General features: G+C 38.2%; 2 protein-coding genes across 5 annotated transcripts in view; one reads left to right on the forward strand and one right to left on the reverse strand.

The window, feature by feature from the left end:
- Window positions 1–6,878, reverse strand: part of LOC127411326 (methylmalonate-semialdehyde dehydrogenase [acylating], mitochondrial) — a 33,613-nt gene extending 26,735 nt beyond the window's left edge. The window contains exon 1 of one of the 2 annotated variants that reach the window (XM_051646834.1): window positions 6,741–6,878. In XM_051646834.1, coding sequence (XP_051502794.1) covers window positions 6,741–6,779 — 39 coding nt within the window. In that variant the 5' untranslated portion in view covers window positions 6,780–6,878. The remainder of the gene's footprint in view (window positions 1–6,740) is intronic. The other variant, XM_051646835.1, reaches the window with a different exon arrangement.
- A 271-nt stretch (window positions 6,879–7,149) lies between these two features.
- LOC127411363 (maleylacetoacetate isomerase-like) lies at window positions 7,150–18,036 on the forward strand. Of its 3 annotated transcripts, XM_051646888.1 has the most exons (9): window positions 7,150–7,292; window positions 9,843–10,009; window positions 11,083–11,551; window positions 13,016–13,067; window positions 13,202–13,254; window positions 13,368–13,439; window positions 13,525–13,626; window positions 15,248–15,323; window positions 17,362–18,036. In XM_051646888.1, exons 3-9 carry the CDS (start codon window positions 11,510–11,512, stop codon window positions 17,370–17,372), a joined length of 408 nt encoding a protein of 135 aa, XP_051502848.1. In that variant the 5' UTR covers window positions 7,150–7,292; window positions 9,843–10,009; window positions 11,083–11,509; the 3' UTR covers window positions 17,373–18,036. The 3 variants fall into 3 exon arrangements, with proteins under 3 accessions (XP_051502848.1, XP_051502847.1, XP_051502846.1); XM_051646887.1 differs by having other exon boundaries at window positions 11,244–11,551; window positions 15,248–18,034; XM_051646886.1 differs by having other exon boundaries at window positions 9,843–9,955; window positions 11,242–11,551; window positions 15,248–18,034.
- The last annotated feature ends 7 nt before the right edge of the window (window positions 18,037–18,043 follow it).

An 18,043-nucleotide genomic window follows, 5' to 3' on the forward strand; every position in this document is an offset into this window, starting at 1 on the left:
TCTCCTTCCGGTATGATGTCTGTGTGGTCCCATGGTGTTTATACTTGCATACTATTGTTTGTACAGATGAACATCGATCTCAAGATGGTGCCGAGTATGGCTGCTGCATTGCGAGCTCTGACAAAACATGGTAGTGTTTTGTTTGTTTTGTTTACAATTCTTATGTTTTTTGTCTTGGATGTTGTCTGCCTTATTGTCTACGACAGACAAACACTTTTGGACATTGGTTCAGCAATTACACACCGTAAACCGGACTTCAAATTCCTCAATGCCGACCCACTGTTTACAGACACGCAAGCGGAGCCCTTTGTCTGGGCTACCCGGCCACGGAAACGCAGGAGGAAAAGGGGAAACAGAGCCGGCGTACTCAGAGTAAGACGCCATGCAAATCGACCCCCACTACCCAGTATTCTACTGGCAAATGTTCAGTCTCTGGATAACAAGCTCTGCGAGCTGAAAGCGCAGATCTCTTTCCAACGAGAGGCATTCTGTTAGGCATTATCTGCCTAACAGAAACTTGGATGTCTGCAGAGATTCCAGACTCAGCCATTGAACCCGCGGGGTTCTCCTTGTACCGAGCGGACAGAGCGAAAGACCTCTCAGGTAAAAGCAGAGGTGGTGGTGTATGTTTTATGATCAACAAATCCTGGTGTGATCAGGGGAACATACATTCTATCGAGTCTTTCTGCTCTCCTGATCTGGAATTTCTCATCCTTCTGTGTCGATCATTCTGGCTACCAAGGGAATTCACAGTGATCATTATCACTGTTGTGTACATCCTGCCACAAGCCGACACAGACTGGGCACTCAAGGAACTGTATGGGATTATAAGCAAGCAGGAAACCGCGCACCCTGAGGCCGCGTTCATTGTGACCGGGGACTTTAATAAAGCCAGTTTCAAATCAGTCGCACCAAAATACCACCAACACACGAGGGGACCGGGTTTTGTACCATTGCTACTCTCCCTTCTACAAATCCCTCCCCCGCCCACCATTTAGCAAATCGGACCACTCTTCCATTCTGCTTCTGCCCGCTTACAGGCAGAAACTGAAACAGGAAGCACCCACCCTCAGAACGATCCAGTGCTGGTTGGACCGATCAGACTCTACGCTACAAGACTGTTTTGATCACACGGACTGGGAGATGTTCCAGTCCGCCTCTGATGACGACATCGAGCTTTACGCTGATAGCGTAACGCATTTCAACAGAAAGTGCGTAGAGGACGTCGTTCCGACCAGAACAAGACGTGTTGTTTTTATGGACATTTTCAACCTTTCCCTCTCTTTGTCTGTAGTCCCCACATGCTTCAAAACATCCACCATTGTGCCTGTTCCAAAGCAATCCAAAATCACTTGCTTAAATGACTGGTGTCCGGTTGCTCTGACCCCCATCATCAGCAAATGCTTTGAGAGACTAATCAGAGATTACATCTGCTCTGTGCTGCCTCTCTCACTAGACCCATTGCAGTTTGCTTACCGCAACAACCGCTCCACTGATGATGCCATTGCATCTACAATACACACTGCTCTCTCCACCTGATAAAAAAGCACACTTATGTGAGAATGCTGTTTGTAGACTACAGCTCAGCATTCAACACCATAGTGCCCTCCAAGCTAGATGAGAAACTCCGGGCTCTGGGCTTAAACAGCTCGCTGTGCAGCTGGATCCTGGACTTCCTGTCAAGCAGACGTCAGGTGGTTAGAATAGGCAGCAACATCTCATCACGGACCGTCAACACTGGAGCCCCACAGGGCTGTGTTCTCAGCCCACTCTTGTATTCCTTGTACACAGATGACTGTGTGGCAACACATAGCTCCAATGCCATCATTAAGTTTGCTGATGACATGACGGTGGTAGGTCTGATCACTGACAATGATGAAACAGCCTACAGAGAGGAGGTACACACTCTGACACACTGGTGTCAGGAGCACAACCTCTCCCTCAACGTCAGTAAGACAAAGGAGCTTGTGGTGGACTTCAGAAGAAAAGACAGAGAACACAGTCCCATCACCATCAATGGAGCACCAGTGGAGAGAGTCAGCAGCTTCAAGTTCCTGGGTGTCTACATCACTGAGGAACTCACGTGGTCCTTCCACACTGTAGTTGTTGTGAAGGCTCATCAGTGCCTCTTCTTCCTGAGACAGCTGAGGAAGTTTGGAATGAACCGCCACATCCTCACACGGTTCTACACCTGCACTGTAGAGAGCATCCTGACTGGCTGCGTCTCCGCCTGGTACGGCAATAGCACCACCCACAACCGCAAAGCACTGCAAAGTGTGGTGCGAACTGCCAGACACATCATCGGAGGTGAGCTTCCCTCCTTCCAGGACATATATACCAGGCGGTGTGAAAAAAGCTCGGAGGATCATCAGAGACTCCAGCCACCCAAGCCATGGGCTGTTCTCACTGCTACCATCAGGCAGGCGGTATCGCAGCATCAGGACCCGCACCAGCCAACTTCATGATAGCTTCTTCCTCCAAGCAATCAGACTTTTGAACTCTTGATCTCCCACGATCAAAATACATCAGCACTGCACTTTATTACTCTTACTCTTATATCTCACACCGGACTGTCATAAATTATATTATTATTATATTATATTCTCTCTTAACAACTTACTATCAACCGACAGCCTGATTGTCAATACAGTACAATACAACCTACTGTACATTCTATATATACTATATATACTTTTTTATTGAATAATGTGTATCTATATTGTGTGTATTGTATACTGTACAGTGTATGTTATTATTTGTATATTGTGTTGTGTGTAAGTATGTGTATATTAGACTTTAAATTGTGTTGTGTTAATCTGATGTTTATTGTAATTGGGTATATGTCTCATCACTGTCACGACAGCAATGTTGCTCGGAACTGCACCCAAGAATTTCACACACCATTGCACTTGTGTATATGGTTGTGTGACAATAAAAGTGATTTGATTTGATTTTTGACATGGTAACTTCAAGCGTTTCGAAATTGCTCCCAAGGATGAACCAGACTTGTGGAGGTCCACAATGGTCTTTGCTGATTTTCTTTTTTTTTTTTCTCCATGATGTCAAGCAAAAAGGCACTGAGTTTGAAGGTATGCCTTAAAATATATCCATAGGTACACCTCCAATTCAGTACACCTCCTATCAGAAGCTAATTGGCTAATTGTCTAAAGGCTTGACATCATTTTTGGGAATGTTCCAAGCTGCTTAAAGGCACAGTTAACTTTGTGTATGTAAACTTCTGACTTCAAATGTACCTCTAAATGACATTCATTTACAGGAAAACAAATGACTAAGTTTAATTCAGTAAAAAAATTCACTGCAAAAAATCCTATTGTTAACAAGTGTCTTGTTTTCCATTTCAAATATCTAAAAATACTTAAAACAAGAGTTACCTGATAAACAACAAATAAGATATTTAGACTTGCTTTCAGAGAATGTATCTTGAATAATTGAATTTTGTATATAAGTGTATTTTTTCACTTGATCATTCTTCTGCTAGTGCAGTAAAGACAAAATATAAAAAACAAAATGAAAGTGCTCCTCTCACGTGCCATCATTATTTTCATATCTATCTCATTTTACATTAAATCAGATCAAATGACTATTCGACAATGAACATTTTTGTTGACAGTGTTTTTATTATCGATGTTGTCGATAACGTCGACTAATCGTTTTAGCCCTATAGCCTACAGGTGTAAGGTTGGTTTGGCTCTGTCCTTCAGCACACTGGATTTTAAATTAAACAATGATTAGGAGTTTAAAATACAGACTTTCAGCTTTAGTATGAGGGTATTATTTGGTCAAATTCAAAGAATCTGCAACCAAGTACTAAATATGATCATTTTATGTAGGTTTATAGGAACTTGTGCAATACATTTTGGTCCTCTGAAATTGGCAGTCTGTCAAATGGCTATTATTACTACATGGTTCAATTGATACATCTGAAAATACCCACAAATTTAAGCTGAGTCCATAGTCATTCTTTAATTTCAGATTCAGTGTATTGGACAGAAATCATGCCAATGTCCAAATTCGTATGGGCCTAACTGTAGGTGTATCCGCTCACTTTTGTAATCTCTACCTCATTAAAATCTTTGGGAAACATTGGCTTTCGATGTGTATTTAATCGATGTCCTTCAATGTGTTACCCTTAACAGTTTCATCTTTCTTTACTACTCCCAGTTCTCTCCAGCAGCAACAGTCTCGACTCAAGACCCCATCTCCTCTGGGGCCTATGACATGTTCTGCTACCAGTGGAGTGCAATGAAGTACATTTACTCAAGTACTGTACTTAAGTACAAATTTGAGGTACTTGTACTTTAAGTATTTCCATTTAATGCAACTTTATACTTTTACTCCACTACATCTCAGATGCAAATATTGTACTTTTTACTCAACTACATTTGTCTGACAGATTTAGTTACTACAGTAGTTTTCAGTTTACAATTTTTCATACCCTTCCTGTCCAGTGAAAACCATGCATCTCCAAATGTGGTGATTTTGAATGTTTGTGATGTCTGAAAGATTAAGTGTTCCTTTATGGGTTGAGAAAATTCTCCTACTTGAGATAAATAAATTATTTAAAACCCCTTTGGATTAGCTAGAAAACGCATTGTCACAAAGATGAAAACAGGGCTGTTTTTGTGAGATGATGAAAAGTTTACTTTTTAGATACATGGTTCTCACAGAACAGCGACACTACAAACATATGATGATAGAATATGATGCATTCCTGTAGATTAAACTACCCAACAGTATATAAAGTATTTAAAATTAGCTCACCCTTAAACATCTACAGCAGTAAAATTCAACATACATATTAATGCAGCAGTAATATTAATCCAAAAACATCACATATAATAGTAAAACACTGACAGGGAACATTTTTCTGCAGAGTAAGTACTTTTACTTTTGGTACTTTAAGTAAATTTAGCTGATAATACTTACATACTTTTACTTAAGGTTTTGAATGCACGACTTTTACTTGTAGTGGAGTATTTTTTACAGTGTGGTATTAGTACTTAACTAAAAGATCTGAATACATCTTCCACCACTGTCTGCTTCTGGCAGTGGAATGCCCTCACCCAAAAATTCAAGTAAATGTAGCATTACTTGTGGTGTGGAGTTTGAATGTTTTTGCTATCATTGTATGGATAAGAATTTGACTCTGTGGTTCTTGCATGTGCGTCTGGAGATGTTTTGAGTAGTCATCATCCAGTGAAGTTTATGGAGTGCTCATTGGCCAGGTGTCCAGATCACCTTTTCTTCCTACGGTTGCGGTGAAAGAAAAAATGCAATGGCTATTCTGAACACTTTTATGCCTTTCCTGGCCTGCTTTCTGCCATCTTTGTCTCCCTGTAGGAGGTCGAATGAGTTTCTATGAAGACTGCTCATTCAAGGAAAAACAGATCTACCCTCTCCCATGTTTTATTGAATGCAATTGGTTGCCTTGTTTATTTTGCACTATTGACCAAACTTCTTTCTTGGGCTAAACTGAGCAGTTGCTTGCATTCATTGACATTCTCTTGTTGTGCATGCTTATGTGAATGTCTTAACATAAGGTAACATTAGAATGTGAGTAATTATGACCATAGAAGCACGAGAAAAATATTAATACATACATACTGTAAATGTATTCTACGTTATGGGAGCAATCCCCCTTCCCTCCAAAATAATAATAATAATAAAAAAATAAAAATAAAAAAAATCTCTCCATCACTGCCCAGAAAAAAATGCTACAATAAATGTAGTCAGCGTAGTAATCAATGCACATTATGCGTTAATATTAACCGGAAATTGCTGCAAATATAGGCGCTGATGCTGTCCGTCCCGCTTAAACCCTTTCAAACAGGTTGACAGCGTGGATTTTTTGGAACTATTGAGAGCTACATGAACCACGTGACCGCGTGGCGGCGAGTTCAAATAGTGTCGCAACTCTCTTTTTCAACGGCGCTGGTTAAACGTAATTGTGGGTGTGGTTTAGACGTGACGCTTTTTATTTACAATCGCGCGTGCCCGCTGAGGACTTGTTAACTAGGTTACTGTCATTAAAATTGATACCTTTGAAGCCATTCTCTCAGAGACTGCGTGGAAGTATACTTTTTTTTTTACATGATTTGCAACACAAATTCTACAAAGACAGCACGGCCGCGACAAATGAGTGGAGAGAGACTGAGTTTTTAAAAGATGAAGGGGCTCCGTGACAAGTTTAATAAAGCAAAGAAGCGGCACAAAGTTAAAAGCGGCGGTCCACGGAGAGAAAAACTTGCATTATTGTCTTTACTTGTGGCTGGAACAGTACGCTAAACACCGTGAAGTCACCCTAAACAAACTAATTTTAAAACGACGTCGCGCGTGGTATAAACGCCGGCTTCGATCGACTAGGGTGCTTTAGTTCGTCCGGGAGAAAAAAGTTCGGCTTTTTCAAAGTATAAACTAGGCTTAACACTAGCGCTTAGCGTGCATGAACTTGACAGATTTGACTGCAACCGAAAACTTTCGGAATAAGAATAGAAATGTCATTGCAGTTCGGTGATTAAAAACTCCTTACAGCTGCTATAGCAGCTTTCAGAGTGTGTTTTATAGCGCATTATATTCAGAGTTGCTTTCATCCTGGCTAATGTGCAAACAAGTATCGTCGCGTATGACCGTGAAGTTGACACTCTGACAACATGATGTAACGTCAAAAGCACACGGCTGTGTATCCCTGCAAAAAAAAGTAATGCGTTTATGTTGCTTACCCTCCTTTTTAGAACAGAACGCATTAATGTCGCTGCCATGATGGAATTGGTAGAATAATGTTGTATTTACTCCTCTAACGTGTATCCAACCACGACTTGAACGCTGTGCAGAAGGATCCGTTTGCCTGCTGTTACTTTAATAATAGGCGGGGCTTGCTGTCTAAAGAACCAATCATATGCTATAACTAAATACACCGCCAAATTAATCACATCTATTGGCTAGACATGTGAAAAGATGCACCAATGGCAATGCGAGTTTGTGCAAGACGTAACTGTGCTGAAACACGCTGATAGGTGAAAGCTTTTTTTCTACGAAACGATAGGGTGTGAAAACTGTCAATCAATACTTGCGTAGACGGCACAGCGTGAGGTTTGTTTGTTCTAGAAAGTTTTTGGTCTGATTTCTGCACGATTGTGAGATCATATAATTCCCAGCTTTCAGCTTTGTTTTGAAAATTTTTTATTCGGTTTTTCAGTATGACATGTCTCTTCATAAGGAATATTATTTGATTAATTTGCTGCTTTTGTTGGCAAAGTTTAGTCTTCATAAATGTAAGTATGGTGGTTATAAACCATTATTTCAGAGGGTCAGCAATACCTAAGAACAATTTCCAATTTGAGAAACAAGAAAGCTGTAAAGTGTACTGAAATATGTAAAATAAAATTGATATTTTTATTTAAACTTATTTATTTATTTTTATTTATATATATATATATATATATATATATATATATATATATATATATATATATATATATATATATACACACCTCCTGGCTATTGTAAATGTTTTGTAAGCATTAATAAAATATAATAAAAAAAAGTTTGTTCTAGAAAGTCATATGACGATACACGTGACACAAAACCCCAATGTTTTATGCATTCTTTTCTCGAACAACAAGTACTCAGTTAAGTCTTTCCGTTTTCTAATGACAAAATAAAGTCAATGCATTATTTTGAATTAAATTGTGTAGCAGCGTCGAGGAGTCCGAATCATTTTAGCGAATCGGCTCGTTCGGATGGTTCATTTTGAATGAACCAGTTCTAAAGAAAATGATTCACTTGAGTCACCACTCAAAAATGTTCCTCCCGTAGCATTTTACGTTTCATTTATGTTGGGAAAAAATTTTTTTAACTGTAAGTTATATATGTTGTATCACATGTCGTTCCAACATTTTATTAACAAATTCATTGTTTTACCCCTAAAAAGTCATCCCTTTCAGCCGAGTGACAAGCGCCTCGCGAATCGGTTCGACCGAATCATCAACAAGTATCTCGTTCGAGTTGTTCGTGATTTGGACATCATTACTGTATAATTCATCTCATTCTAAAGCCAAATTTTTCTCGGGGGTCACACAAGGGCGATTCTAGGATTTCATCCTTAGGGGGGGCTTAGCCCTCAATGAGTTTGTGATGCAAGAGACCATTGACTAAGTGGTGCCTCTTTGTAAATCGGGACCGCTATATTAATAAATAATAAAGTGATGTCAAAAGTACTGGTACTTTGGTACCAAGTCGTTACTAAAATTTTATAAATGTAATAATACCAGTCCTTCTGCATTACCGGCTCAAATCGGTACACGTGTACTGTTTGACAGACAGACAACTGTCTATATGTGTGTGCTAGGGATACTTCAGATACTGATGTGCTATCAAAAATATCGTTCCTCACATAAAAATATATATATTTTTTAACTAGTGATCTTATTATTTAGATGCCATGAATATGAATCCATCTCATTAGCTTTGAAGTGGAAAAAAAAATATTATATTAGCAAATAGTTGCATGGCACCGGAACTATTTTTCTTCCGCTGAAAAAAAAACGTTTAAATAATATTTAAGGTTAAGATATTTTATCCAAAAAATTCATAAAAATGTAATTTAACAGAGGTATTGGTATGGTATCGATATCGGCGATATTGGCCTAAAAGTACTTGGTGCGGTTGCTTCGCTACTGTTGCCGATACCGCCAACTAGTGTTGTGGCTGTGTATTGCAGCATGTCGATAGCACAAATATAAATGCAAATAATCACATATGTGAAGAACCAACATAATCTCTGTGCATAACATGTTGCAGTTACAGTATGACTGCAGACATTAAGAAATATTCACAAGATAAAGACAAAATTGATGCTCATGGCTGGATTACTTTAGCTCAAATAAACCCTTTAGATGAAAAACTTAGCACTCTTTGTTTTATTGCTTGTAATGTGTTTCTTTTTTTCTTAATTGTATTACTGTCTGATATTAACTTGTGTTTTTTTAAACCAATGCCATTGTTTTTATCATTTTATTAATGACATTATGAATTAATTATTTGCAGTACCAAAATATGTATCAAGAGTCGTGAAATTTCACTAGTATTGGTATGACTACTGAAATTTTGGTATTCTGACAACACAATATATACTATATAAAAACCACACACAAACCACTGTACATTAATCTCACTTCTATGACAGAAACATGCACGATCTAAACTTGAAAATGCTCACACAACAATACTACACTTTGAAAATGTAATATACAGTGCATCCAGAAGGTATTCACAGAGCTTCACTTTTTCCACATATTGTTATGTTACAGCCTTATTCCAAAATGGATTAAATTCATTATTTTCCTCAATTCTACAAACAATACCCCATAATGACAACGTGAAAGAAGTTTGTTTGAAATCTTTGCACATTTATAAAAAAAAAATAAATAAAAAAAAATCACATGTACATAAGTATTGGTTCCGCTGTGAATGCTTTCCGGATGCACTGTATGAAGATTGTACTGTAAGATGTTTCTTTTTATTACCTCCAACAACCTTTTACTTGTGGGAGAAACACATAAAATACAACCTCACAAATACTCACAATACATAATTTTTAAAAGAAATGTCTCTCTTTAAATAAGGAGAACTACTGTGGTGGGCTAATTGAAATAGTTTTCTCAGTTTCTTTAAATGCATGCAACACAACCTTGCAAACAATTATAAACAGTAAAATAGCTAATGAGAAGATGACCATTTCCCCTGTATCTGGGCAAATTCCCCTTTGTTTTCCAGTTAGTTTTTAGATGGTATCGTTAAGCTATGTCTCCTGTCTTTCATAGATGCAAAACGGTCAATAAGTTTGTCCTGGTCTATGCAACCAAAGATATGCCTTTCAGCTGACATGACAGCCAAGTGATGGAGCCTGTTTTGACCCATTGTTCCCCTGAGCCAGGTGTGGAGGCAACATAGTGCACTAAATGACATTCACAGCTACAACTACTGACAGGTATTGTTATGGCTGCCTGGATAAGAGCTTTCAAGGATGGAAACATGTCCCCATCCAGTTGGTTATACACCGTGATCATGTCATTAGGGCCACCACCAGCCTGCGTCTTTTGCTTCAGAAAGTTTCTGGCCACAACTGTAGGAATACTAACAATTTGTATGACAAACAGACTGTAATAAAAGTTGTTTACTCTCCAATCAAATCATAACATAGCATACAAAGCCCGATTCAAAAACTAACATCAACCTGCATTGGTTCTCTAAAAAATGTGACTGACATCCAAGAACCAATGAGGTTTGATGTAAAATAACATGCTGCCATTTTTGATTTAGGCTGTGTATGCACAAGTTGATCAACGATTTGATTTTATTTGATTTGAGAGTGAATAATGACTTGAATTTTGATCTGTTCATCACCCAAAGTGATCGTATCACAATAGAAAATTTGGGATATACAACTTGAGTCACATGGAGAACTTTTACAATGCTTTTATGTCCTTTTTGGAACTTCAATACATTGCCTTTCATTATATGGAGACATTCTTCAGTTATCTTAAAGGGGTCATGACATGGGGATTCAGATTTTCAAGTATAATGTCAAGTGCATACAAACCGTTATAACTTCAAGACAGTGATCCTGTGCTTTCTTTTAATTTTGCTGATATTTTATGTGCTCATATCCCTTATATTATTATAACCGATGGTTTTACCTTAATGTGCATTAATTCATAATTTATCATTATATATAATTATATATTTAATATAAACCTATATTATTTCAACACCATCAAAGCGGTGTGATGTTTTTATCATTCTTTTTATTTTATTAACATTTTATTTTGGTAAACATGACACAATATAAGATTAATATTACATGAAATGAGATGGATAATCAGAGGCTGAGCCAGGTGGCTGCTTTCGAATTTGCTGCTCTTGCAGTGTGTTGATGACATATGTGACCGTGACGTTGTGCAGGTGCAGACAAAAAAGTCAAACAGAATTTGTAACCACCATGCATTGCTTCAAGACGAAGTCAAACACACCACATTATGTCTTTGCCCACTTTGCACACAGGTGATGAAGTGAGTCAATCAGAACAGTGGGTTGTTACAGTGAAGCCTTAAAGGGGAAACATCCACAAAACCAAGCTTTTTTAAAAAACAGGTTAGAAAATGCATTTGGCAGTGTATTAAGGTAATATTGTATTTCTAAATTATGACTGTTTTTGGTCAGAGGACTGGCTCCGGTCCGCCCAGGGAGGAGCAGCTGTCGTCCGCCAGAGGGTGGAGGAGTGATCAAGGACAAGGCGACGGCGTGTCTGGGAACTGGTGAGCAATTTTTCCCAGAAAAGAGGGGGGGATGTACATCATGCCGGGGGTTCCCCGGCCTGAGGCAAAGGAGTGAGGAGTGTGACGAGGAGGAGGGTGGGGCCGGGCCGTGACTATGCATGCCTGGCCCCCAATTGGGCTAATCAGCCGAGGAGGGGGATAAGTGCAGCGGAATGCGGCAGTTCGGGAGAGAGAGCCACATGCAGCTGCAGTGTGTGAGTTTATGTTTTGTGTCTTTTTGTTTCATTAAATATTATTTTGACGGTTCAGCCGGTTCCCGCCTCCTCCTTTCCCAACGTTAACCTTGTTACAATGACCAAGCAATCTTATTATTTTTTCTCCCCTTTTCTCCCCAATTTGGAATGCCCAATTCCTAATGCGCTCAAGTCCTCATGGTGGCGTAGTGACTCACCACGTGGCTTGTTGAGTGCGTTACCGCGGAGACATAGCGTGTGTGGAGGCTTCACGCTATTCTCTGCAGCATCCACACAACTCACCACGTGCCCCACCGAGAGTGAGAACCATACATTATAGTGACCACGAGGAGGTTACCCTATGTGACTCTACACTCCCTAGCAACCGGGCCAATTTGGTTGCTTAGGAGACCTGGCAGGAGTCACCTCAGCACGCCCTGGATTCGAACTCATGACTACAGGGGTGGTAGTCAGCGTCTTTACTCCCATGACCAAGCAATCTTGAATTATAAACTGGCTGGATGATTATTAACTACTGCTAGCTAATTTAAGTGGGCAAATTTCATGAGACATTGTAGACAGGGCCGTAGCTAGTGGGGTGAAAGGCGGTAATGATTCTAGGGGCCCAAAGGTCCAGGGGGCCCCACAACAAATTCTAAACTGTAAGTTTTAATAGGAAAAGGGTCCAGAGCAATATACAGTCAGGTGGCCCAGATTACCTTGCTACGGCCATGATTGTAGACATTGAATGCATTGATGCAGGCTAGCAAACAAGTAAAAAAAAAAAAAAAATAGAAAATACCTTCATAGCAGGATGTTTCATAAAACATAGAAAAAGTAAGCCACTGATTAAAGTTTGCCGCCTCCGGCTGCATCTATGACATACATGCAGCACAGCTGCTTCTCCATTCAAATGAAGCAAATTGCTGGCAAAGCACATACGAAGGGTTACCATGCATGCACAGAATAGCAAAGAGAATAAAAACTTTCAAAAACTTTCAAAAGTAAAAATGATATTTTTCAAATAAGTTTTGAATTGATAGTTTGATAGTTGAGTTTTAGCGGGGCTGAGATGACAGCCCCCCTAAAAAGGGTCTAGAACCACCCCAGGGTCACACTATCACAAAAATGTGTGCTTCAGTTGCACATTTTATGAAAGTAAATAATTAAATCTCATCTAATGGTTGGGTTGCACAATGCAGATAGGAGTTGATAGACATAATGCACACATACTATCCTAAAATAATCCGAAGTCGCTCAAAGTTGCTTAGTCACGTGAAACTATAGCAACCAGGAGGAGGATTTTTGGGGTGGCCTCTTATTGGTTGCGCAAGTAGCAGATTTTTTTTCCTTGAATAGTTTCAGTAGTTATCAGAACACCATGGCAACCCAAATGAAGATTCAAACAACTCGTACTTATATTCAAACAACTTATATTGAGTTACTGTTTGTAAGTTATTTGACTCTTGTGTTTTTATGTTCTAGCCTGTTCTGCAAGGATATTTCAGAAGTTCTTGCTCTTGGAGAGTCCAGACAGGTGAGTGTCCAAAGTCTAAATCTACCCAAGTAAACATATTCTGTTCACATGCATCTAATTCTATGTCTCAACTTTCACAAATGTAATTTTAATGTTTTCAAAATGTTTCTTTTGAACATCCTTTGCACTGAAAGGCACTGAGTTTGAGCAAGTACCAATAAATCTCATCAAGGATGGTGGGCAACAGGTAGTATTGCAGAAGAGATCTGCACTGAATTGTAAATCTCACAATTAAATGCACATCTGAAATAATATGTAACATGCTGGCATCGATTCAGAGTTTTCTCTTTAACTCATTAGCTCACAGATCAGTTTAAAGCATTTAATCCAATGCAGCAAGTGTCCACTGATGGCATCACCTTGTCTCACTCGGTAAGAATATATGGATTGTACTGCTTTTCAGCACACAGAAATTATATTGTTTTACATTTACATTATTGTTCTTTTGCATATTGAGGAAACTTGGCCAGGGCCCTGCCTCCTGCCTGCAGACCCAAAGCAGCATGCTCAGGTCCGCATGATCTGTGACATCATCGCCTCTGGGATCGAGCCCCTCCAGGTGAGTAATTATTGACAGCATCATACACCAGCTATGTGTATGGGTCATATGGAGTATGATCTTGTCAGTACAAACAGGGAATACTTATTTAGAACTCCAATTATTGTGTGTTTGTTTTAATTGGAACACTTCTAAGTGCAGCAAATCTAAACCAGACACAACTTTGCTTACTTTGTCATATAACAGATGTTTCATTTAAAATTATTTATGGTACAGTAATTGCAGGGCCAGTCATCCAGGAGTAACCTGATTTTAAGAGCCTTTCTAGGTACAATGGTGATAGAGTTCGGAACGCAAACTACATGTATTATTTCTGCAGAAATAATTAACATGAACTAACAATTAACAATACTATTACAGCATTTATTAATCTTAGTTAATGTTAATCAACATATACTAATTCATTTTTTAAATAAAAAATGTTTGTTAAAATGAGTTAATGCACTATGATCTAACAATGAACAATTGTATATTTATTAACTAACATTAACAAAGATTAAAAAATGCTGTTAAAATATATTGTTGATTGCTTGTTTGTGATACCTAATGCATTAACTAATGTTAACGAATGGAAACTTATTATAAAATGGAACCAACATTTTTATTTCCAAGATGATATCTGGATGCCACCTGCGAAATGAAACATCTCAACATTCTTTTTTATTTGGTATCACATGCATTTGAGTAGGATAAGATGCTAACATTTTGACAATGTTACTTAAATGCATTGAAAGGTGCAGTCAGTAATTTTTTCTCCATTAAAAAAGTTTTACTCCTGAAGAAATTAATTGTAATTTTGAAACATATGTATAAAATCATGACCGCTCACATGAGATGAGGACTCTAGTCATATCAGTAACCTTATAAAACTGCCCTCATGGGGGCTGCCATTTTAGAATCACATGACCAGCTGAATACTACTTGATTAATCTAAGTAACCGTCTTGTTATTGGACACTTTCACTCTTGGATTAAATTAATCATGGCTGATTGTGAATAGTGAATATCTACAATGGCATCTGTAACTGAAAATTATTGATTTTAAATGATGTTGCATCCACTGTAATCCAAGATGACACAAGCAAAAAGTTACTGAGTGCACCTTTAAGAAAACTTACTTAATGGAACAAAATATGAGAAGTAATATGATTTATGTGTGTGTGTGTTTTACTCACTATTTGCCTGTTTCTGAGTGAAATAAAAAAGGCACTTAATATGTACTCCAGCCATTTTGGCATTACAAACGCCATCCATGTGTGGTAACAGATATACCAGTATATTTGTGAATCAATGTCACAAAGAAAAAAGTCTCAGAACGTGCCGCACAGAGTGATCAATACATTTTGAACAATTTACTGCAGCAGCCTGATTAATATGTAATCATGTAAACCATAAAAAGTAACTAATCTGATTGAGTATTTTAAAACGTAATTTAATCTAATTGCATGTACTTGATGTTTGATAATTTGATTACATATTCCAGATTACATGTACATGAATCTGTAACTCTCAATATGGTACAACTGTTTGAATTATTTAGCATTGTATAATGTGTGCTGTTAAAGAATAGTGCATCACATGTAAGACTCCAATTATGCATTACTTCCAATTCTGTACTTCAGAACCTGTATGTGATTCAGAAAATTGGAGCAGAGAAGGTACAGTGGGCTCAACATTTCATCAACAGAGGATTTGAAGGCGAGTTTTTAACTAATGACACCTTTGGTCTTTTCAATACAGTGCAGTTACATTTTGCTTTTATCTTAGTTCTGCCATAACTAATTTTTCTATACTCAGTGACAACATTTATATGCACATTTTGATTCTGGATATGCCTTTATTCAGAAAGCGACATTTACATGCTTCAAAACTATTGGAATATTCCTGTACACATGTAATCAGCATATTGTGAATAAACTAAGGGTGCATCTCAATCTGCTCCGTATGTCGTGAATCAGTATATCGTGAACAAATTGGAGCACTGGCAAAGGTTGTTTATCTACTGAACATTGAGACGCTTATGACTCAGTCGCCCCTGACATGATTAGCCACGAGCTGGCGCATTAAAACACAGCTGGTATTAATCAACAACATCGCTGTATAAATGACAGACTCGTACATTTTCAATTTAGATATTCAAATGTACAGTGTTATATGAAAGATAAATGACATAAATACAAATAAAAAAAAGGAGTGTATTTTTTTATTATTATTATTTTATCCCCTTTTCTCCCAATTTTGGAATGCCCAATTCCCACTACTTACTAGGTCCTTGTGGTGGCGCTGTTACTCACCTCAATCCGGGTGGCGGAGGACAAGTCTCAGTTGTCTCCGCTTCTGAGACCGGCAAGCCACGCATCTTATCATGTGGCTCGCTATGCATGACGCTGCAGAGACTCCCAGCATATGGAGGCTCATGCTACTCTCCGCGACCACGCACAAATTACCACGTGCCCCATTGAGAGTGAGAACCACTAATCGCGACCACGAGGAGGTTACCCCATGTGACTCTACCCTCCCTTGCAACCAGGCCAATTTGGTTGCTTAGGAGACCTGGCTGAAGTCACTGGCTGGATTCAAACTCGTGACTCCAGGGGTGGTAATCAGTGCCAATGCTCGCTGAGCTACCCAGGCCCCAAGGAGTGTATTTTTAAACTTCTAACAACTATTTAGAAAATTGTTTCTTTCATGGTCATTATGGATGAAAGACAATACAATCATCTCTTTTAAAGAAAAAAATAAAGCTTAGTCTTCTAACAACTTGCAAGACTTCAGAAAACCTTACGGCGTTTCTAGTAACAGAACATAGTAAGCAACAAAGCTCCCTGGTTATTACAGTGCATTCTGGGAAATTTTAGGGAGCGAACATTTCAGTGCACTGGATTGATTTTGCGGTTGAGACAGCCCCTAGAAATGGCCGACTCCCTGATCAGTGAACTTGGTAGCTGATTCAGATTCACCCTAAGACATGCGTGTTCGTTTCCTGCTATTCTCTTCTGGAAATACTTGAGAAGCTCGCTCTTCCTTTTTATTACGCTGTATTTTCTTTTCAAATATTGCCATTTTCTGATTAATAGAGAAATATTGACGTGCATGTAAACAGTCGTTGTAATATTAACTCTCCTCATCATATGTAATTGCTGTGCAAGTGAATTTTATTGTGTCTGTTTTGAAGCCCTGGAGCCAATCCTAAAACACACGGCAGCGATGTCCTGTGTAGGTGATGAGGTAATAAGTGGAGTACCATAGAGTATTTCCTAATCACAGTTTATGTTATGTGGAAATGTAGTTACATTTCTACACTGTGTTCCTTATAGATATCCATGGCAGATATTTGTCTTGTGTCCTAAGTCTACAATGCTGAAAGATAATTCTTTAAAGCTTTCTGCACTTGTTTTCAACATCACAGCGTTCTGCAAAATGCACCTTAAAGGGATAGCTCACCTAATTTCCTTACCCATTTGTCATTCCAAACCTGTGTAACTTTCTCTTTCTGTTGTACACATAAGTAGTTTGGCAAAATATGTTAGCAATCATTTTTATTGCATCTATTTTTCTGTACAATGAAAGTGAATGGTGACTGAGGCTCTCATTCTGTCTGACATCTACTTTTGTGTTCTACTTAAAGTAAGTCATATGGGTTGGGAACAACATGAGGTTAAGTAAATGACAGAATTTCCATTTTTAGGTGAACTATGCCTTTAAATGTTAACTTATCTACTGTCCTTTTCCAAAGGTTCAAGGTAAATATGACCCCATTCCCTACTATCAAAAGGCTGAACCAGACCTTACTTGAGATTGAGGCCTTCAAAGTGAGACATCCATCTTGTCAGCCTGATACCCCTGATGACATGCGAGCATAATTTTGTAAAGATCATTATTGAAATTAATAAAATTCTTGGTACGAATTTGCACCAGACTCCTCATTAAAAAAGTTAAGACAGTTTAGTTTGTTTTTGTAAACTACTGCATTTATTGTGGTGATGAAAAGATTGTAATCGCATTTTGCAACTTTCAGAGATTTGTGAACATGCTATACATCTCAGTGTCAAAGGAAAATTTCTGTGGCATGGAAACATACAAAGTGGACAAAAATAAAAAAAAGTATAAAATACGTGCAAAATTAAATAAAACATTTATTGCACAAAAATACATTGAGTTTGCCATTAATCTCTGAATGTGCTAAATACAAACCTGAAATAAATGTAAATGAGAATGAATGCTTTGCTTGCTTTTAAGGTAATCAATATAAAAACAGTAGCTGTAAGACAGCTGTTAACGCTAAAACTGCAACAATGCAACCTTAAAAAAAAAAACAATTTAAGATACGTGCTTTTGCATTCCAATTCCGCCATTGAGAATCCCATAGAAGAATTTTTGGTTCCAAAACATTTTTAGTTCTACATAAAAAGTCCTGT

The sequence above is a fragment of the Myxocyprinus asiaticus genome, chromosome 20 (genome assembly GCF_019703515.2).
Source record: "Myxocyprinus asiaticus isolate MX2 ecotype Aquarium Trade chromosome 20, UBuf_Myxa_2, whole genome shotgun sequence".
Lineage (NCBI taxonomy): Eukaryota > Metazoa > Chordata > Actinopteri > Cypriniformes > Catostomidae > Myxocyprinus > Myxocyprinus asiaticus.

Bases quoted from the DNA above. Each gene is read 5' to 3' on its own strand.
- LOC127411363 (XM_051646887.1), top strand. From the start codon at position 11,510: ATGCGGCAGTTCGGGAGAGAGAGCCACATGCAGCTGCAGTGT. The intron at 11,552-13,015 runs GTGAGTTTATGT...TTTATGTTCTAG, and splicing joins GCCACATGCAGCTGCAGTGT to CCTGTTCTGCAAGGATATTT. The intron at 13,627-15,247 runs GTGAGTAATTAT...TCTGTACTTCAG, and splicing joins CTGGGATCGAGCCCCTCCAG to AACCTGTATGTGATTCAGAA.